The sequence below is a fragment of the Arachis hypogaea genome, chromosome 14 (assembly GCF_003086295.3).
Source record: "Arachis hypogaea cultivar Tifrunner chromosome 14, arahy.Tifrunner.gnm2.J5K5, whole genome shotgun sequence".
NCBI classification, from domain to species: Eukaryota; Viridiplantae; Streptophyta; class Magnoliopsida; order Fabales; family Fabaceae; genus Arachis; species Arachis hypogaea.
In genome coordinates this window covers 125,834,004-125,857,453 of record NC_092049.1, presented here as the reverse complement: position 1 = coordinate 125,857,453, position 23,450 = coordinate 125,834,004, and the positions used below count along the sequence as shown (strand labels likewise).

General features: G+C 33.7%; 1 protein-coding gene and 1 pseudogene across 1 annotated transcript; both read right to left on the bottom strand.

Moving 5' to 3' along the window:
- Positions 1–19,752: 19,752 nt before the first annotated feature.
- Positions 19,753–21,412, bottom strand: LOC112743144 (uncharacterized; annotated as a pseudogene).
- A 170-nt stretch (positions 21,413–21,582) lies between these two features.
- LOC140178722 (uncharacterized mitochondrial protein AtMg00810-like) lies at positions 21,583–22,809 on the bottom strand. Its single transcript, XM_072215953.1, has one exon. The coding sequence runs from the start codon at positions 22,807–22,809 to the stop codon at positions 21,583–21,585; it is 1,227 nt and encodes a 408-aa protein (XP_072072054.1).
- Positions 22,810–23,450: the final 641 nt, after the last annotated feature.

The window sequence follows — 23,450 nt, the reverse complement described above, 5'->3', positions numbered from 1 at the left end:
GTAATAAAATTTAAAAAGTATAAAAAAAACTAAATTAAAAAGCAAAAACTCAAAGAAGAGACAAAGGCATACCAAAAATAGAAGATGTAGAAGTAAAGAAGGGATAAAGCCCCAGCAACAGCGGATCGATGACAAGGATGGAGCAGGCAATGGCGGTGAGGGTGTTGCAGCAGCACGAAATAACGGTGACCAAGAGTCATGACTTCACGACGACGCGAATCAGAGCAGAAATAGGACTGTAGGAAAAGTAGTCGAACTCATGAACGGTGATAGCACGAAAGAGTTGTGGATAGTGGAGACGCGAAGAAATACAGATCAAAGAGCAACAGAAGTAAAATTCACAAAGACAATGGCGCAAATTAGAGCAGAGGTAGCAGTCGTACGCTAACAACAGCAGCTCAACGGGGAACGGTGACTGCGGCAGAATATAGAGAAAGTGAGACTTGAGAGAAATGATGCAAATAAGTGAGTTGTGACTGAGTTTTCTTTCATTTTTTGAGAGTGTTATCGTATCCCTAATAGAAAAAAAATTCTTTTTGGTTTTAAAATAACACTTCTTTTTAACAAAAATAAAAAAAATACAAATTCGCTAACTCGATCATAAACTCACAAATTCGATTGAGTCTAGCCGAATTTACTCAGGATCAAATTTATGTTCGAGTCAATTCGATTTCATATCTAAATTCGTAAACTCGTATGAATTTACGAGTTAACTCACCAGTGACAACAATAACTATAGGAGTGGGCCTCCGGTGGATTGATCAGAAAGTTCTTTTAATTAGCTAAAATCTGTTGCACACTACTCATATAATCAGTTTTTTCTTTTCAAATTATATTAATTTATTTCTAAGCCAAGGTTTATACAAGAGGTAGGACAAACTCATATCATAGGATATTCATAATCATAGCTATTATTAAATTACATAGAAGTTCAACGATTAAAGCCAACTGATTATATATATATAATCACAATGATTGAGGTAGCCTTTAATTTGTTAGAAAAAAATTATTTAAACTTTGGCCATTTATGCTTCACCACTACATATTACCCAACAAAAAAAAAAAAAAAAACGAAGGGAGAAGGAAAGAAAAGACGAGATGCTAGCAAATGTAATGGATTATATTATTCTATATAACTATATGTATAATATTATTTATCATATAAATGTTCATGTTAATCATTATATTATCTTATATCAAATAGTATTTTAGCGCTAAACATATTAACATAACATATTTTGGTGTCAGTAGTATGCATACCTCTCTTTCCAATTATTTTAAAAAAAAATATTTTCTATTTAATTATACGTAAATTAATAATTAATTACTACTAATTGTCAATAGTTCTTCTAATCATTGACAAATAATATATAATTTTAATAATATAAAATAAATTTTTAATATATAATTTTAATAATTAAATCATGACTAGAATAGACATTTTAGTAATTATTATAATTCTTTTTTTATATTTTTTGTGAATCAATAATTCTAATATAGAGGTTACTTTTAGAAAAAAATTATGTATTAGATAATTATATTTTGTTAATATTTAAATGAAAAAATTTATGTAATGTAATTTAAATATAATAGCATTAATAAAAAAAGTTAATCATCCATAATGAGATTCAATATATATTATTCTATTAAAAATAATCAATCACATGATATAAATTAAAAATAAATTGAATTAGAGATTTTATTTATAAAAAAAATTAATTAGAGAAGTAACTAAGATATAATAGTGTATTAATATTGGATATAGAGAATTTAATAGGTATAATTGAAAAGAAAACTTAATAATACAATGTACGAATATTTGAATCATTTATCTCTATAAATTTATGTAAAGAAAAAATCAATCATAATATATAATTAAAAAATCGTAATGTAATTGATTTGTTTTTTTTTTTTTTTTTAAAGAAGGAAGGAACTAAAGATGTAAACGATATACAATAAAAATCAATAATAAGTTAAAGAGGTAGAGTTTGGCGAAAAGCTTGAGGACATATAGTATTTTGATACGAATTTTTTAATCATTTTTCCATAGTAATCAGTTTAAAAGAAGAATCAATTGTCTGATATAATTAAAAAATTAGAATATAATAAATTAGATATTTTATTTATAAAAAGAATTTATTAGAGAATATACTCTAAATATAGTTGGAATAAATCAATAAAGAATATAGAGATTTGAATATGTAAAATTGAGTGAAAATTTTGATGATGAGACGCATTCTCGTGCAAGTATCTATATCATTTTTTTCGTATATATCTATTTAAAAAAGAATCTGTCATCATGAAATAAAATTAGAAAAATAAGAATATAATCAATTAGAAATTTTAATTTTAAGAAAAATAATTAATTAAGGGATACAATCAATATATAATAGGAAGTAAATTATCGACATAAAATATTTGAATAGAAAAAATCTTAAAATTTGGTGATATGACACATTTTGATTCATGTTTTGGAATTGATTCTCTTTTATCTGTCTAAGAATTAATACTCATTCTTGGTATATAATAGAAAAAATAAAAATATAATAAATTAGGTTTGACTTTATTTTTTATAGAAAAAATTAAGAGAAATAATTAAAATATAATGTAATCATATGAATAAGATTAGGTGTGATACATTATGATGTGAGTATGTGATACATTATGATGCGTGTTTAATTTTTAAAATGGTTGATTTTAAAATAAATGTTGATGGATGAATATAGATAAAGCAAATGAAATTGAGAGTAAAACAATGCTAGGAGAATTTGAGTAAAGAAGAAGGAAAAATTTAAAACAATAAAAATAAAAAAGTCAATATAAATGAGATTAATTAGTAATTATTTTAAAATTTGATGTTAATTAAAAAATGTAAAAAATAGATACATAAAGTAATTAAGAAAAATTAACTGTAATACTCAAAATTAATTTTTTATGTTGTTAAAAATTGAATTATGTAATATATAAGTTAAAGTATTGGCTTAGTAAATATTGCTTGAATAGCATTTTTGTTTTTAAAATTAATTATTGAAAAGTACGGTCTATAAATTTGTAACACTTTACCAAATAATATATATATATATATATATATATATATATATATTGTGTGTGTGTGTGTGTGATTAAAATTATCCATTTGTATTTATGCAACTTAAAATTTTGGAGAAGATTATTTACAAATTACAACATATCATTAGATCATATTGGTAAAAAATATTAATAATCTGATATGATTTGATATGGGTATTTCCGTATTTGAATGGGGTTATTTTTATTAATTACGTGGTCGCATTTAAAAGAAAAATTAGTTGTGATATACATAGATCTACATCATGAAAGAGAAATTAATTAATTAGAGAATCTAATTGAGATATATATAATGAAAATTAAATCATATAAATTGAGATATTGAATAATAAGTAGAGATGGAAGAAAAATTTGATGGCGATTTCGAATTAATTTCTTTATATTTATCCATTTAAGAGAATAATAACATAGATGCTTATCTTATTAATAGGATAAACATTTATGTTATCTAACTTACAATATTTCTATTTTAATAATTTTATTTATAATTATATTTTTACATTGTAATATGTTAATTTTTATTTATCATATATGAATATGTAATATAAATTTAATATTTTTAGTAATTATTAAAAAATATTTAGACAAAAATATAATATAAAATAATAAAATATAAATAATGATTAAGATACTTATATAATCAATCTTTTCAACACTAAATGAGTAATTTAAACATATATGTTATTTTTACATATAAAAAGGAAAAAAAAAATACAACAATTTATTTATTTATAAATAAAAAATAATTAAAAAGAAGAACTAAAATTTTTAATTATTTTTATATAAATTAAATAAATAAATAAAAACTAAACTTGAAAATAAATACTAATAAAATAAATATGAATCTGGCACCGATACACCGTTTGTATACTAAAAGATGATGGGAATCTACCTGTGTGTATCATACGGCAGCTATAATTCACGTTGCATTGAAATGGATAAGCTAAGAAAATCATGCTAACAATATATTGTAGGACAATGATGATGAATAACAAGACACGTTTGCCAGCTTGTTAATGTAGGTATGAGCACATGAATGTTCGGACTTTAAGTATAGTAATTTATTGAATTAATAGTCAAATTAATTTTTAAAAGATAAATTATTTTTAAAAAATTTTAATAATTTGATTGGATTTTAAAAATTATAAATTAATTATATTTGTCTCATTATTATTCTATATTAATAATTTTTGTTAATGAATAATAAATAAAATATTAATTGATAATATATATAACACATAATATATTTAATTTTAAAGTTATATTGACATTAAGGTTTATATAATTAGAGAAATAGGCTGAATTGATAGATTTTTATAGCTAATGTTCAATTGAATATATTAAAAATAATATATATTATCAATTAATATTTTATATCAAGACAAAAATTATTAATAAAATGATGAAATAACAGAAAAATAAATATAATTAATTTATAATTTTTAAAAAATTAATTTAATTAATAAAATTTTTTACAGACAAATTTAAAAGATAATTTATCTTTCAAAGAATAACTAAACTATTAACTCCTAATTAACATTCCTGTAGCTGTTTTGAGTAAACACTAGTAGTACATGTATGCAGGCTGTAAAATATATTTAAAAATTAACTTTGTTATTTTTATTCTCCTTTTAAGGAGTATTCTTAAAACTTAAAAGGCTAGCGATTTGGGTAGAGAATTATATATAATTTATAATTATATACTATTTATGAGTCAAACATACGAAAGACAGCAATAAATCAAATTAGACAACTACTATATATAATTATATATTGTAGACTTAATGGGCAGTTTCTATTGTATATTATTTATTGACTTGGAATTGAATAATATATCCAACTCATTTTTAAAAATTAGATTGAAGTAGAAAGTTGTCCAACACTTATGAAATTTATTGAACCTTTTAACATTATATATAATACATTTTTTTATATGCTCAAAACTAGATAAGGATTTGTATTTGTATGAAATTTGATTAACTGAATATATGTAAATATCACATTGATGAAACTGAGTGAATTCACCTTAGGAAACGAGAAAACGGAGACGGAAAATCACATATACATCACATAAAAATAAGTAAGACATAGCCTTTATAAAATTTTAGATATTTCTCTTCAAATGGGTTAGAATTTTGGTTTGAATTTTGAGGAAAAAATACATAGTTAAATTGATTGAGAATTAAAACGATGTAAATGTTGACTTTTAATGTAAATCGAATAAATTAAATTTAATTTACACATTTTTAATGTAAATCGAATAAATTTAGTATGTATATATTATATCAATAGTAAATCGAATTAAGTTGATTTAATACAACTGTTTATAATTTGGTCCACTAATTAATCAAATTCAAAATAAATAAATTTCAATTAATAAATATTATCCAGATCAGCACCACCTCATAGAAATCGAACACCGCGACATGAATTCAGCCCTGTTTATTAAAATAAATAATGACTCCTACTACGTCTCCTATTCATATAGAAAGAAGATCTCAATAACCACTCTACTAAAACGGAGTAACTAACCCACCATAAAAGGTGAGACTACTCGAAAGGTGGTTATTGACTCTATATCTACACTTATAAATATCCTGACACTTTTAAGTATTCTTCGAACTCCAATCTAAACCTGCCTAAAATTCTTGCTAACTTAAGTATCGGAGTCCCTTGCAAGTACCACTTCCCACCTCCTCACGAGGAACTCAGACAGCGGCACCTCGACACCAGAAGACGTCGGACACTATCCCAAAAGAAGTCTGAACCTCACGTTCAGGCCCAAATTCATCCGTTTCAAGTATTCCTCGGAACATTAGCGCTGTTGCCAGAGACCTGAAAATCAAGTACGATGGCGGACGACATTTTAGAAGATGGACACGCAGCTTCCAATTCTGAAGTCCTAGAAAAAGAGCAATATAACGATGATCGAGCATTAGTCATACTTTCCCGAGTCGATAAAGGAAAAGGAGTTGGCAGAGACATGTATCCGTCAAACCCAAAAGGACACATGATAAGCTCGAAAGTTTATTGATCTGAAGGATGCGGGCCAAGAGATCCCACTCAAATTATGGGACTTGTCCACAGACATCAAAGTCGGCTGGAACAACTCGAACAGGAGTTAGAGCGACAACAAGAATCCGAAAGAGCCCTAAGAAGGGAGGTACAATGGCGAAGAAAATTAAAAGAAAAATTCTTGAAATTAGAATCCGACTTCAAAGGTAAGAGAGCCCGAGCCGACCGAGAAAAAATGCCTCTGGAAAGCGAAGATCCATTCATATAAGAAATCATGCGGGCTAACATTCATAGAAACTGTAAAACCCCAGACATGGACCTTTATGATGGAGCGATTGATCCGAGACATCATCTGAGCAATTCCAAAAGTCGTATGTATTTGGTTGACGCGTTAGATGCAACTCACTGCAAAACTTTTTCGACTACATCAACCAAAGCGGCAATGAAATGATTCGACAGTCTACCACCCAGATCGGTCACCTGCTTTGACGACTTGGCGAGAAGTTTCCTTACCCGATTTTTCATCCAAATGGATAAGGTCAAACATGCAGTAAGTCTCTTAGGGGTAAAGCAAGAACTCGGAAAACTTCTACGGGCCTATACGAAAGGATTCAATAAAGCGTGCTTGAAGATTCGAAACTTACCTACTGAAGTAGTTATAATGGAACTAGTTAATAGTCTTAGGGAAGGTCCCTTCTCCTAGTCTATATCAAAGAGGCACCCGACCTCTTTGAACAAAGTACAAGAGCAAACTGAGAAGTATGTCAACATGGAGAAAATTGTTCAGTTAAGAGAACCTGCACCAAGACAACACAATCAATGGTAGGCACGAGACAAAGAAAAAGAATCAAAGAAGAAAGAAGAATATAGCTCGGGCAAACCGCGAAGGTATTACAACTATACTTCATTATGAGTTTCCCTTATTGACGTCTACAAAGAGATCTGCAACACCAAAAATCTTTTTCCTCCCAGACTGATTAAAAACAAAAATGGAAAAAGTTAGATAGAATACTGCAAATACCAAAAAATCTACAGCCATTCCACCAATAATTTCTATGATTTAAAAATGTGCTCAAGAAATTGGCTAGGGAAGGTCAGTTGGATATATAGGTATTTAGCTGATAGATCGGATGATTAGGGCAACAGGAAGAGAGATAAAGAAGACAGGGCTTGGCAAGATCGACCACAATGAATCCCTGAGAGACACATCCACAGGATAGTTGGAGGGTTTGCAGGAGGAGGAGTAACAAAATCCTTCCTCAAGAGACATTTGAAAAAAGTATACCAGGTTGGCGAAGAAGCTTAAATGCCCAATCTTCCTGCTATTACCTTCACAAAAGAGGACGTCCAAGGGATAGCATCTGAGGATGATGACCCTACCGTGATCATGATGATATTTGCCAACGCAAACCTCCACAGGATCCTAATAGATCAGGGAGGTTCGGCTGACATCTTGCTCAAACCAACTTTTGATAAGTTGGGCCCAAAGAAAAAGGACTTGAGAGCATATCCAGATACCCTCTTCGATTTGGGAGATACTCTTATCCGACCTTTGGGAGTTATCTCCCTTTACACCACTTTGGATAAGGGTACAAAGTTGAGAACCTTAAGCATAGACTACATAGTGATCGAGTGGCATCGGCTTACAACACCCTGATAGCCTGGACAATATTAAACCAATTTGCTGCAATAGTCTCCACCTGTTACCTTTGCATGAAGTTTTCTACTTCTAAAGGGATAGCCATTGTAAGGGGAGACCAGAAACTGGCAAAAAGGTGATACAATGAAAGCATGAACTCACAAGGACATACAAATGGAAAAGAGATCAATACCATAGAATTTGGTGATATCCGAGTTTGGGAGGAATTGAGACCCCGGCCTAAATAAATGATCGAGAAAGTCCAAATCGGGGACGAAATCGAAAAAACAACCAATATAAGGGTAAAGTTAAAAGAACAGCTGAAACAAGATGATGGTAATCAGTGGCTAAGAGAAGGGTGTTGAATCTTAGCCCTTCTTTTTGCTGAATATTACTTTCTGCCTTTTAAGATAGCTTCAGGAGATATTTCTACTTTTTGTCTCATAACAAGTCAAGAGACATTTTCTTTATGTCCCGTAACCAGTTAGGAGATATTTTTCAATTTTGTCTCCTACGCAACAGAATCAGAAATAGAGTAGATGAGAAAGAGAGAATCACACCCAGAAGTATCTGGGTTCAGCTGCTAAGTGCAGTGCAGCCTACATCCAGTCTCCATCACAACAGTGACGGAATTTCACTATAATCAACAGATTACATACACCAATTCTTCCCTAGGAACTACCCAGTCCTATTTGGGACAAGTCCAGAATCTACCCCCCAAAACTGAACTTGACTTGGTCAATTTACCAAGCTTTCAACCGCAAAGTGCTAACCCAACTTGCAAGAGAACAAGTCCAGATTCTACCCCAACCTGAACTTGACTAGACCTCAATCTAGCTTTCAACCACAAAGTGCTAACCCAACTTGTAAAGGAATCCCCTCAGGATCATGACAACAAAACAGAAATACATACAAAGAATTTCTGAGATGACTATGACTTTTTCTTTAACTCTCTGCCTTTTTTCACTCATTGGCTTTTTCTTACAAAACCTCACATTTTGCCTTTTACCAATAAAACACAGACAGACTAACTGAGAAAAAGAAATATTCAATAAAAGCCATGAAGGAGAAGAATAAACAGCTCAAAGAGCTATGGGAACCCAAACGTGTGCTCTCACTCCTTGCCTCAATCCTTGGCTGTTCACCCTTATTATAGAAGGGGAAGCTTCCAAGGTTGAAACCGGTTCAACCAAGCCACCAACATCTTCTCCATCACATACAACCAGTTCGGACAGAGAGAAGAAAGAGGGAAACCGAAAGCAAATCAACATGCATGTACCTCTCTCTCATCCCTTCACATCAAGCTTCATTAATATGAGCCTTCCATCTTGACTTTATCCCCAAGAAAGAATTCTGACCCTTGATGAACTCTTGATGCTTGACAGCTCCATCTGTTCCATTTTTGCTTCTTCCTCCACGTAGCTACAATAGCTACCTTCTATCTTGGATGAACAAAAATGGAAACGAGTCATACCACAGAGATCTTCTTTCTCTGACCGAGGCTGAGTGCTTCTACTTTTGGCGTGGAGATCTTGAAGCTTCTTCTTCACATCTTGCCTTTTGTGGCAAAAATCTCAGCCACGACATGCTTTAGATCTTCTTTTCTCAAAGGCCATCTTCACCCTAGCCTTTTTCTTCATAGGCTTTTCTTGTAACTTTACTTTTCTTCTGATAACTTCTACCTTCTTCTTTCTTCTTCTCTGACAGATGATATGACTGAATGCAAAGAGAGAGATGAGAGAGAAGAGAGAATAGCTTTCATTTGAAGTCATCAATGCACATTAAACTCAATTGAAATCTCACTTCCATTCCCCTATGCATAAAGTAACATGTAAAGCATTTAATATAATTAAATCAAATTTAATTTTCACTCCCTGTTGCTAATACATGGAGTCACGTATGGCTTTTGGTTACTTAAGTATGAGCTTAATTGAATTGCAATATGAAGTCCATTAACCATGAGAGTTTCGGTTACCAAGGAATATAATTAATTAAAATTGGAATTTGGATTCCAGTAGGTAACTGAAGCATGCCTTGATCCACTTCTTTCTTCTTCTAGTGGATCAATAATGATGTTGGACCAAGAGGAGAGTTTATTTGGGCTTTTTATTAGTTTCTTGGGCCAACTTTGGATTTCTTTCTTTTTAATATTCAGCCACTAATATTTGAATTAATTTTGCCCAAGACTGAATTTTCTTCAATGATCCATTTGGGCAATTTGGTTTTCTTTTATTTCAAAGCACACTCACTTATATTAATTTTGCACATGGCTTGATTAATAACAAGTTGGGCTTATAATTTTAATAAATATTTAACTAAGATTTTAATAATATTTGATCATCATATTTAATATTTATTTCCAAACTCAACACAAGATTTCATTAAGCTCCTGTAAGAAAATTCTAACCTTTTTGTCTAAAAAACTTCTAATATGCTTGGAATTCACCCCAATCTCATAAGTCACAAGCTTGCTGTTTACCGGGGCTCACGACCTGTCCAACAAAAATGACGAAAGCTTCGTCCTAAAAGGGCAGAAGTTGTAGAAGAGTAAGTCCAAGCACTTTGAGAAGCAGGATTCATAAGGGAGGTGAAATATCCATTATGTCTTGCTAATGTGGTACTTGTGAAGAAACAAAATGAAAAATGGAGATGTGTGTCGACTATACTGACCTCAACAAAGTCTGTTCTTATCCCCTTTCCAGTATTGACGCTCTAGTAAATTCGGCTTCTGGCTACAAGTACTTGTCTTTTATGGAAGCATATTCGGGATACAACCAAATCCTGATGTACAAGTCAGATCAGGAGAAGACCTCTGATACGTGTTCGTATCAACCTCTTTCATTACTTTTACAGCAAACTAATACTATGCAGTAATGCCATTTGGATTAAAAAATTCTGGAGCCAGATATCAATGATTAATAAACAAGATATTTGAATCTCACCTTGAAAAATTGATGGAAGTCTACGTAGATGATATGTTTGTCAAGATTAGGGAAGAAATCAGTCTGCTATCCAATCTGGCAGAAGTGTTCAACACGATAAGGCAGCACGAGATGAGATTAAATCTCACAAAATGCACATTTGCAGTTGAAGTTGGAAAGTTCTGGGGATTCATGCTCACCCAAAGAGGCATTGAAGCCAACCCAAACAAATGCAGGACAATTTTGGAGATGAAGTTTGAAGGAAGTTCAGCAGCTAAACGGCAGGCTGACAGCCTTGTCTAGATTCTTTGCAAGGTCAGCTTTGAAAACCCTACCTTTATTCTCACTTGTCAAAAAGTGATATCAATTTCAGTGGACTCAAGAATGTGAGCAATCTTTTCAAAACTTCAAAAAATTCTTGAGCCAACCACCTATCCTCACCCGACCTGAAGAAGGAGAAAAGCTCATATTATATCTGGCCGTAGCGGACAAGGCCATAGCCTCTGCCCTCGTCCGAGAAGATAAGGGAGCGCAGAAACCTGAATACTTTACGAGCAAGGCATTGCAGGGGCAGAATTGAACTATCAAAAAATAGAAAAATTCGCCTATGCCCTCGCCATAGTCTCCAGAAGACTCTGACTTTACTTTTAAGCTCATACCATTAAAGTTTGAACTAACCATGATGCATATTCTCCAAAATATGGATATTATAGGACGGATGTTACAATGGGACATGGAATTATCCGAGTTCTACCTCAATTATGAAGCTCATACAACCATCAAATTTCAATATCTAGCCGACTTCCTAGCTGAATACATAGGCGAACAACAAAGAAGTCCTACAGTTTGGAATCTATATGTAGATGGATAATCAAATAAAGCTAGTAGTGGAGCAAGAATTATTCTTGAAAATGAAGAAGGAATTCGGTAGAGCTCTCCTTAAAATTCAAGTTTCCAGCTTTAGACAACCAAATTGAATTTGAAGTCATGCTTGCTAGCTTAAGGCTAGCCAAAAAAGTCGGAGCATTAAAAGTCACAGTGTTTAGTGACTCCTAAGTAATAACCTCGGGATTACCAAATCAAAAATCCTAACATGAAGAGGTACTCGAAGAAAACACTAGAATAGCTAGCACAATTTCAACAGAGGTCATGCACATAACTCGAAAGCTTAATTGTCGAGCTAATTTCCTCTCAAAACTGGCTAGTACAAAGCTAGGGACAACAACAAAAGTTTGATCTAGGAAACTCTCCATAGACCAGCAATAGCAAAAAAAATTGACAAGTCGGACGCTCTAACAATCTCCAATCTATAGCATTTTTCTTTTAATTGATTTTGGGTCAAAGACATGATATTTGACGTCCAAGTGTTGATTTGTCAAACTTTAGGGGTGCTAACAAGCCATTAAAATGTAGGAGTTATTTAATTTATGTTTATTTTACTCGTATTTATAATTAATAAAATATTTTTTATTTTATAACAATTTAAAGAAAATAAGTAATATTTTTATTTTAATTAACAATTATACATATTATGTAAAATAAAAAACAATAAATAAATAATTTAAATATATATAAGAATAGACACAAATTAGATTGAATATGGATAAAATTTTAATCTAATTTGCACTTAAAATATCAAATTGGATCAAATTATATATATACATTTTTTGAGTTGGCATCCGATCCAATCCACTTTTTTTTGTAGGTGACTCGATCCAATCCATTTGAATAAAATCAAATCGGATATTATTAATAAAAAAAATTAACTTTTTTTTCTAATAGTGAATTTTTTTTTTACATTTTTAGAATTTTTTTAAAAATATTTTCTTAAATAATAGAAATAAAAAACTAAATATATATAAATAATAATAAAATTAAAATAATCAAATCTAACTATCCAATATTTCAACAACAACAAACAAGTAATAATAAAAATTTTAACATACCAAAACTATAAGAATACAACACAAATTAAAACTAAACGAAATTAAGAAATACTTAAAAACTTAACTAACAATAACAAATATATTTATTTATAATATTTTATATTAGTTATTTGGAGATGTAAATTGAATATGCAGATACATTTCTAAAATTTGATATCTGATCTTTTTGTATATAAATCGAATGATTCGAATCCGATTTAATAGACTTATATATTGAATATGGATAAATACTATTAATATTGTGGATTGAATTCCAATTTATCCATCCCTAAATATATATCTGCAAAACTAAATATAATAGAAATTATTTTCAGTTTAATGTTTTAAAAGTATAGAAGTCAACTGAAAATTCAATTACACCATCAAACGTATCATATGTTGCAACAAAATGTCAGTTTCTTGATTTCCTTTAAAACCATTGAAACATTAATTAGGAATAATAAAAAGGAATGAATTAATCGAATACAATTGTAATCCCATATGCACAACAACTTCATCCAGAATTAAAGCTGAAATTAATTGCATTCAATATATGACAAATTCTTTACTAACATACTCATCTTTTATTCTTTTCCAAATAGCGTACACGTTTTCATTCAAAGAAATAAAAAAAAAAAATTGTTTCCATTTGCATGCATACAACAAAGCCGGCAGCGTCCTCATATATATGTAAAAGTAATTCTGTATCTAAAAAGAATAGATGAGAAATATAATTTTTTTTTGAGTAAATTATTGTTTTTACTCACAAAAATTTTAAATATTGAAAAATTTATTTACAAAAAAAATTACAATCTATTTTATTATATAAAAATTAGGTTTTTGCACTTAACGATGGTGTTAATGTGGCATGTTTCAGAGAGTGTTTCCCGATTTAATTATTTTAACTCATTCAATATAATTTATTATAATGACTTAATTATATCAACTAATTAATTTGATTAGATATTTAAATATCAATATAATTTATTATAATTGTATTACATTAATTGTAATTCGTTATATTAGTTAATTGATTTATTTATTTATAAAGTTTAAAATAAAATAAATAATTTATTGCTTATTCTAATTGAATTCATTAAATTTAATTATATATTATATATAAATTAACAATAATTTATAATCACTTTATATTATAATATTCAATAAAATAATTTGTAAATCACTTGATATTATATATGTATTAACGAACTATTATATATGTGTTAATGAGTTAATTAAAGAGAGAGCGCCACGCGGTTTTGAGAGAAGAGAAGAAAAGGGGTGGTGTTACTATTCATCCTCCACTTCCGGGAGCCATAACTTGAGCTATGGACTTCTGATTGACGAGTCGTTTGCGGCCACGCGAAGCTCTCGTCGATATCTACGTTTCTATCTAAGCAAACCTGGTAAGAAATCGCGTCTCACTTCCCAGTTTCGTGCCCTAGATTTCTGCGCATTTTGGGTTTAGTTTTTGAGCAAGTTTTGTGGTTTTGTTTGTTTAGGAAATCTCTAGTAGCGGGTAAATATTGGATTTTATCCCTAATCTCGTTGGGTAAGGTAAGGTTTCACTAAACCCTTGTGTTTAGTTGTTTTGTGTATGTTAGGTTTTGATTTTGGTGATATATGTGTTGTTAGTTTGAGCTTTGGTGTTTGTTGGAGTTGGTTGAGGTTTTGGATCGAGCTTGGTGGTTTCGTTTTGGTGTTTGGTGCGTTTGGAAATCGATCAAGGTATGGTTTCAGTTTCCTTTATGTAATATGTAATGTTTCTGGACACTTAGGTTAGTTGACTTTAAGACAGGATTGAATTATGTAATTTGGCATGTGAATGGTGTTGAAAATTTTATGAGTTGTATATATTAGAGTTTGATTTTGATGAATGTGTGATTTATTGTTTTTGAGGAGGGTTGTTGTTATGGCGGATAAATAATGATGGATATTGATGTTGTAGTGGTGTTGTGTAGAAGGAATTGGAATAATAATGATAATGATTATATGATTTGATGATGATTGTTGGTATTTTAGTGATTTATGAAGGTTGATGATGAATATTGAGATTTGTTATGGTTGTGGAGAGTTGTTGGTATTGTTTATGATTATTGATGAGTTGTGTTGGTGGGTGTTGAGATGGGAAGAGGGATGTTGATGATGATTTTGATTGTTGGTTATTGTGGTTGATGATGATGGTTGAGGATTATTGGTGCTAATGATGTATTATAATGTTGGTTAATGTTAGTTATTGTTTGGTGATAATTATTGGAATTGACGAGGATTTGTATTGGTTGTTGATGTTGGTTGGTTGATGATGCTTGATGAATTAATTTTGTAAATATTGTTAAATAATGATGTTGAGGTATGATGTATATTGAATTTGAATGAATGTATATTGTTGATTATTGGTATAAAGCATGAATGAGGTTGTTGATGAAGATTGATAGTGAAAGAATGATGATTGGTAAAGGTGTTGGTGGAGGCTTGATTATAGTGTTTTATATTTGATGTTTGGATTGATGAGTGTTGAAGGGGTTGATAATTTGAGATATTAAATGTTGGATATGGTATAGTTGACTAATGATAGAAATGGTGAGAAGTCATATTGGTGTTAATTAGGGGTGTTCATGGTTTGGTTAATCCAAAAACCAAACCAGTTTTTTGGTTAACCAAAAATATAGTATTGGTTAATTAACCAAATTGGTTTTTCATGATGAAACCGGTTAGTGAATTTCAAAACCGGTTTTAACCGGTTATTAAAATAAAAACCGGTTTTTAAAAAAATAACCGATTTTTATATAAAAAACCAGTTTTTGTACCAAAAAACCGGTTTTTTGGTACAAAAACCGGTTTTTGCACCAAAAAACCGGTTTTTGCACCAAAAAACCGGTTTTTGTACTAAAAAATTGGTTTTTATACCATAAAATTGGTTTTTACATGTAAAAATATATTTTTACACAAAAATTAATATTTTTACATATAAAACCCAAATTTTTACACAAAAAACCGGTTTTTGGAAAAATTGGTTTTTATACCATAAAATTGGTTTTTACATGTAAAAATAGATTTTTACACAAAAATTAATATTTTTACATACAAAAATCCAAAATTTTAAACCTTTTTTTAATTGAATTTTTTTAATCTAATTTTTTTCTTTCTAAATGATACGAGTAACATTTGTAAATAATGAAGTCCCTTCCATTGCTTTCGTTCCTTTTTCTTTCTTATCTCTTTTCAATATTTTCTATAAATAATTTTTTCTCTTTCTCTCTCTCTCTCCTCTTCTCTTTCTTTTCTCTCTCTCTCTCTCTCTCCCATTTTTCTCTCTCCTCCTCTCTTTCTCTTCTCTCTCCCCCTCCTCTCTATCTCTCTCTCTCTCTCTCTCTCCCCTTCCCCTTCCCCTTCCCCCTCTTTCTCCCCTTCCCCTTTCGTTCTCTCTATCCTTCTCTCCCTCTCTCTCCCCATGCTCTCTCTCTCCCCCTCCCTCTTTCTCTCTCCCTTCCTCTCCCTCTCTCCTTCTCTCTCCCCTCTTCTCTTTTCTCTCTATCCTTCTCTTTTTCTGTCTCTCTCTCCTTCTCTCTCCTCATCCTCTCTCTCTCCCTCTCTCTTTCTCTCTCTTTGTCCTTTTTCTGTCTCTGCTTCTCTCTCTCTTATCCTTCTTCTCTCTTCTTATCTCTCTCCTTTTTTTCTTTCTCCTTCTCTATCTTCGCCTTCTCTCTCTCTTCTCTCTCGCTTTAGAGAGAAGAGGAGAAAAGAGATAGAAGAGGGATATAGATTGAGAGAAGGTTGAGAGAGAAAGAGAAAAGAGAGAGTAAGAAAAGAAAGAGGAGAAGGAGAGAAAATGAAGAGAGGAAGAGGAGGAGAGAGAGAAAGAAGAAAAGGAAAGAGAGATGAGTGAGAGAGAGAAAGAGAGAAAAGAAAAAAGAGAGAGAGAGAAAGAGATGGGAGGTAAAGGAGAGAGAGAGAGGAAGGAGAGGGGAGAGAGAGAGAAAGAGAGAGAGAAAGAGAGAGAGAAGGGAAAAGAGAGGAGAAAGTAGAGAGATATGGGAGAGAGAGAGAGAGAGAAGGAGAGGAGAGGAGAGAGAGAGAGAGAGGAGGGGAGAGATAGAAAAAGGGGAGAGATGATTAGAGAGAAAAAGGGGAGGAGAGAGAGGAAGAGAGAGAGAGGAGGGGGAGAAAGAGGGCAAGGAAAGAGAGAGAGAGAGAGAGAGAGAGAGAGAGAGAGGAAGTGATAGAGCGGAGAGAAGGAGAGAGAGATAGAGAGAGAAGGAGAGAAAGAGAGAGGGAGAGAGAGAAAGATGGAAGAGGAGAGAGAGGGAGAGAAGGATAGAGAGACAAGGGAGAGAGAAAAAAAGACGAGGTGGAGAGAGAGAGAAAGAGAGAAAGAGAGAGGGAGGGAGGGGAGAGAGAGAGGAGGAAGAGGGGAGAGAGAGAGAGAGAGAGAAAGAGAGGAAGATAGGGAAAGAGAGAGATAGGGGAGAGAGAGGAGGAGAGAAAGAGGGAGAGAGAGAGAGAGAGAAGCGGAGAGAGAAGGAAAGAAGAGAGGAGATAAAGAGAAAAATGAGTTAGAGAGAGAAGGGAGAGAGAGGGGGGAAAGAAAGGGGAGAGAGGGAAAAGGGAGAGAAATAGGGGGAAAAGAAGAGAGAGAGAAGGGGATAGAGAATAGAGAGAGAGAGAGAGAGAATAGGGAGAGAGAAAAGGAGAGGAGGAGAAAGAGGAAAATGAGAGAGAGAGAGAGAGAGAGGAGGGAGAGTAGGGAAAAAGAGAGATAGGAGGAGAGAGAGAAGGGAGAGAAAGAGGAGAGAGAGAGAGAGAGAAAGAGAGAGAGAGAGAAAGAAGGGAGGGAGAGAGAAAGAGAGAGTAAGGGGGAGAGGGAGGGAGAGAGAAAGGGAGAGGAAGGGTGAGAGAGAGAGAGAGAGTGAGAGAGAGAGAGAAAGAGTATGTAATTTGGTTTTGAAATTAAGTTTTGATTTTAATTTGGTTTTGGTTTTGGTTAACCGGTTAAAAACCGGTTTTTTTAATTTGGTTTTGGTTAACCAATTCTAAAAAATATGGATATGGTTTTTAAATTGTTCCATTAAACTGGTTAACCAAAATGTGGTTATGGTTTTTTAACCGGTTAACCACATTTTGGTTTTTTTATGAACACCCCTAGTGTTAATAAGGTTAATGAAAATTTGGGGAATGTGAATTAGGTTGGATTTAGAATTGTTGAATGATTTTGAAGGTTGTGTAATTGGAAAAATGGTTGAAGTAGTGTTTGGTATGAGTTTTGTGCTTATTTTAGAGTATTGAAACATGGGCAGGACCTTTATAAGCTTTAGTTGGTTTTTCTTTGAAAAGTTAGCAAACGAAGGTCTAGGTTTCTGGTGTATTGAGGATGAGTTTGGTTGAGAGAGAAGGAAGAGTAGTGAACTTGGTGAGTTCTGACAATGAATTGAGAAATTGATGAACTGATGTGTTCGGAATGGAAAAGTATAAATTGATAATGGATGTGATGAGTTGAAGACTCAAAAAGGAATGAATGATCCTGATGAATGTTGAGAGTGTGTCAGGCACTATATCCTTGGAATGATAGTGTACTAGGCACTATATCCTTGGAGTGATTTATGATGAAATATATGTTGTTGTTGTTTTCCTTCTCTGTCGCAAGAGTGTACCAGGCACTATATCCTCGAAACGAAAGCATGCCAGGCGCTATATCCTCGGACGTGGCAGAAAGGCGACATCCGAAAGGATGTGTTGGGTTGGCATTCATAGACCGACAAGTGATATCACGAGCCAATAGGATAGACATTCATCATATGCATTTTCTATATGCTTGCTTGCTTTGATTACTTCAGTTTGCCTAATTGTATAACATGCCTACTTGCTTCTTGAATTACCTGCTGTATATGAAAATGATCTGTGTCTTACTTGTTTGCATTAATTGTGAGTGTTTGGTGCTGAGGAGGTTAGGTAGGCGGTGGCGATGGGATCGCACGGAGGTTAGGTTGGCGAGGGCTGTGGGATACATCGGTGTGATTAGTATTAGTTAGAATTCTCCTAAGTTTAGATAACCCGGTTTATGGTTTAAGTTCTTTATTTATTTATTTTTGTTCTAAGCTTAGAATATCAGTATGTGATGTGAAGTTCTAGGATTGCCTTCGGCGTCCCGGAGCCTTACATCTTACATCATTGGGCACTGTTACCATACTGGTTCTCATTCCATACTTTGTTGTTATTTTTTCATATGCAGGTCGTAATTCACCTCGGTGAAATTTTGGACATGGTGTGTGTGGAAAAGCTATGGTTGAAGGTAAAGCACTCTCAGCATCTCTATTGTGAGTTCAGGTGTGAAGGGAAGAGAATTCTTTAGTTTTTCGAACCACCCACCATGGTGACAATGTTACTTAGATTATTTTTTTCAATAGTAAATGTAGGTTTATTTGTTATAATTTTTTTAGTGGGAGTACATAAAGAATACATAGTATATAGTATATAAAGTGTAATAACTCAAATATTTTTAAGGGAATTTTTTATTGTATTCAACAATGAGAATAACTTATTTTTCTCTCTTAATCCCTTCTGGTTCATCAAACCATCAACATCATAACTTGAACAATAATAATCCTTTAAATAAGAGGCGGTTTCTTGACTGTTTCAGATTTTCTAATGCAGTCATGTGTGATATCGTTGTTTTGAGATGCACATACTTCAAAATGCAAGGTGGTATAGATATGTTTGTTAAGACTCTCGGGGATTACGAACGTCGTGTACGTTTCATAGTTTTCCCAGCCACGATAGGTGGGTTCGCTTCATAATTTCATAATTACGAGGAGTTTCTCAGCCGCTTATGATGGCCTTGTTGCTGAATGAGAATGAGTACAACGTTGTACTAATATTAGATGACGAGCATCCATTGTTTGATTATGCTATGTTGAGGCGTAGGCTGTTCTTTGGTTTTCCGAACCACCCACCACCACAGCCACTATGTTACTTAGATTTTTTTTTATCAATAGTAGATGTAGGCTTATTTGTTATAATTTTTTTAGTGGGAGTACATAAGGAGTACATATATATATAAAGTGTAATAACTCAATAGATAGTTTTAAGGGAATATTTCATTCTCTTCAGTAACGAGAATAACTTATTTTTTCTTTCTCTTAATCCTTTCTGGTTTATCAAACCATCATCATTACAGGTTGAACAGCTTAGAGCATGGTGGAGTTTGATTTTTTCTCAAGCAAACTTTAGGAAGAAAGAACTTAAAGTTATGAGCATTCTGAATCAAGTAAACAAGAAGATGACTGTAGAAGCAGTAGAAGGGGGAACGGACCCCATCTTCTTGATGATGTTCTTGAAGACGTACTCTTCAGGGAGCATGTCAAAGAGATCATCACCCTTGCAAAATTATGTCCTGAATTCTTGAATGGCTAAGGAACGATTTGTACCTGCCGTGAGCTGTGTGTGGCTATATGCAGTCATCTTGAACACAAATTTCCACATTTTCCAGAAGCAGAAGCTACAATGCCACCCTGCATCTGCCAACATAAGCGAGTGCCGATACTGAGTCTGCTGCGAGTACACATGTGCCGTCGCTCGCCAGCTGCTATAGTTTTTCAAACCACCCACTACCACACCACCACAGCCACTATGTTACCTAGATTTTTTTTATCAATAGTAGATGTAGGCTTATTTGTTATAATTTTTTTAGTGGTAGTACATAGGGAGTACATAATATATAAAGTATAATAACTCAATAGATAGTTTTAAGGGAATTTTTCATTCTCTTCAGCAATGAGAATAACTTATTTTTTTCTTTCTCTTAATCCTTTCTGATTTATCAAACCATCATCATTACAGCTTGAACAGCTTAGAGCATTGTGGAGTTTGTGTTTCTCTCAAGCAACCTCCACGAAGAAAGAACTTAAAATTATGAGCATTCTGAATCAAGTAAGCAGGAAGATGAACTACAGGAGCAGAAGGGGGAACGGACCCGTCTTCTTGATGATGTCCTGAATTCTTGAATGGCTAAGGAACGATTTGTACCTCACGCGATCTGCGTGGCTATATGCAGTCATCTTGAACACAAATTCCCACATTTTCCGGAAGCAGTATGCTGTGAGTACACATGTGCCGTTGCTCGCCAGCTGCTGTAGTCCACCGGAAACTCGTACGAACATGGAGCGCTTAAGCTCAAGGTGCATCAATGGAGGGATTCCATCACACCATTGCAAAAGCTTCCGTGTGTGGGCTTGGAATCTCGTCTGTGTCAGCCATTATAAGGATGTCTCCATTGGATATCCCTGCTTGCCGGATCAATGAATTCATCGTGGCGCGTTGTCTTCCCTCCAGCAGAAAAGGGTCCTCATATGATCCTTGCACTGCAAGTTTTCCCGGGAAGGTGCCGTGGACAGTCTTTTCTTTGGCAAGGCGAATCTTTCTCTGTTTAATTCAAAGTAACGAGGCTTTGGAATGCCTGTGAATGTGTGTTGGACTCGAGGATGATGAACTTGGAGACAATTGGTTGAAGCTCGTGCCATCTTATATCAAGCATGTCTAATTTATTGCTGAATATGATAGCATCGAAGACGCGGCGAGGGTGGGATCGAAGGGACCAACCGTGGAGATGGCAGAGGAGTGAGTTCATTTTCAGCATAGTAGTGAGGTATGTGTGGAAAAGCTATGGTTGAAGGTAAAGCACTCTCATCATCTCTATTGTGTGAGTTCAGGTGTGAAGAGAAGAGAAGAGGGATGAAGAAAGGGAATAGAGGGAACAGCGAGAAGGTTGAAAGAAGAGAGAAGAAGTTGAGAAAATCTGCGCTCTCAAAATTGATCAAGTCAGAATTGAGCATTTTAACTGATTATAGGAATGAACAGTATTCTACTTATAGTATCTACTTTGCTAGGCTACTTAATTTACCAGTCTTCTAAGTTACTAGTTACATACAAGTGTCAAGGCCTTCTAGTTACTTCCAACATCTAACTGACTATACAACTACTCTAGCTAACTGAGTAATACATCTCAAGTAACACCCCCTCTCAAACTTGGACTATGGATATCCATTAGTCCGAGTTTGCTTTCACATGACTTGAACATGCTTGGTGCTAATGCTTTGGTCAGGATGTCTGCTGTTTGTTCACTGCTGGCAATTGGCAATAATTTAGTGACCCCCTCTTGCCACTTATCTCTCGCAATGTGGCAATCAACTTCTATATGCTTGGTTCGTTCATGATACACTGGATTGACTGCTATGTGCAGTGCAGATTGACTGTCACAGTAAATGACTATCAGCTTCTGCTGCTCTATTTGAAGTTCCTTCATCATGTAAGCTAGCCACTGAGCATCCTTTGTGGCTGATGCAAGAGCTCTGTATTCGGCTTCACACGAGGATGCTGCAACCGTGTCCTGTTTTTTGCTCTTCCATGATATAATTGATGTCCCTAAGAAAAAACAATGGCCAGTGACTGATCTCCTAGAATCTGAACAGGTAGCCCAATCGCTGTCTGAGAAGCCAGATGGAGTGAAATCTGTTGTGGCGGAGAAGAACAGTCCTTTGGCTAGTGCTCCCTTGAGATACTTGAGGACCCTCAAGGCTGCCTCAAAATTTTTGTCTGTGGCACAGTCAAGAAATTGACTCAGTTTACTAACTGCATAGGCAATTTCTGATTTGGTGTTTGTGAGATACAAGAGCCTACCAATAATTCTACGATACTCTGAATTAGAAGCCAGCAACGTTCCAAATTTCTTTGACAGGTGAGTGGTGTAATCCATGGGAGTAGAGGCCGGTTTGGCATCCAACATTCCATAGTCTTGAAGAAGATCTAGGCAGTGCTTGCGTTGACACACTGCAATCCCCTTTCTGCTTCTTGCAATTTTCATGCCGAGGAAGTACTTTAACTCTCCAAGATCTTTAATCTTGTACAAATCATGCAGGTAGTGCTTGATCCTATTGATTTCGCCTAAGTCATCACCAGAAAGGACGAGGTCATCAACATAAACTAGGATAACAGTGAAACTAGTGGTAGAGAGCTTAGTGAACATGCTATAATCATGCTTGGATTGACTATAGCCTGCTGTTGTGAGTGAAGCTGCCAATTTGGTATTCCATTGTCTCGAGGCTTGCTTTAATTCATACAATGATCTATTTAACTTGCATACAAGGTCTGGTTCCAGGAGGTACAGTCCAAGAGGGGGTCGCATATAGACAGCTAATTGCTTCTTTCCAGTTTGAATCCAGAACGGCCTCATCATAGGTTTTTGGTTCTAAATTCATGGATGCAGCTAATGCAAATGATTTGTGTTTTGAAGAGAGAGAATTATATGACAATACCTAAGAGAGAGGATATTTACTCATTGGTGATGAATCAGAGTTAGATGAGTTGTTAAAAGATGAAAGCATGCAATGGAAATCTCTTAGGTATGAGGGGGGTCTCCTTTCCCTTTCGGACCTTCTAAGAGGATGCTGTTGCTCAGGGTGAGCATTGTGAGATGGATTCGAACCTGAGACATCAGATTGTGATCCTCCAATAGTGTTAGCAGTTGCTTCACTATTGATTGTAAAATGATTTTGGGTTTCATTTTCATGAGATGCAATGTGTGTTGAGGAGTGATGAGGTGAGTGAAGTGATGCATTGGATAGACTGGATCTTAATGATGTGAAGTTAGGTGGTGCATTATGGGTTAATGTGTCAAAAGGATCAAGCTATGTCAAAGATGATGAAAATGAATGCAATGGACAAAGCTGTGTCAAAGGTGATGGATGCAATGTAGTACCGAAATTAGAATCTGTGATAGTGTGAAAGGGAAAAGAGTTTTCATAAAAGACTACATTTTTAGAGATGAAGATATCTCTAGTTGAAAGATCATACATGATATACCCTTTTGTGCCA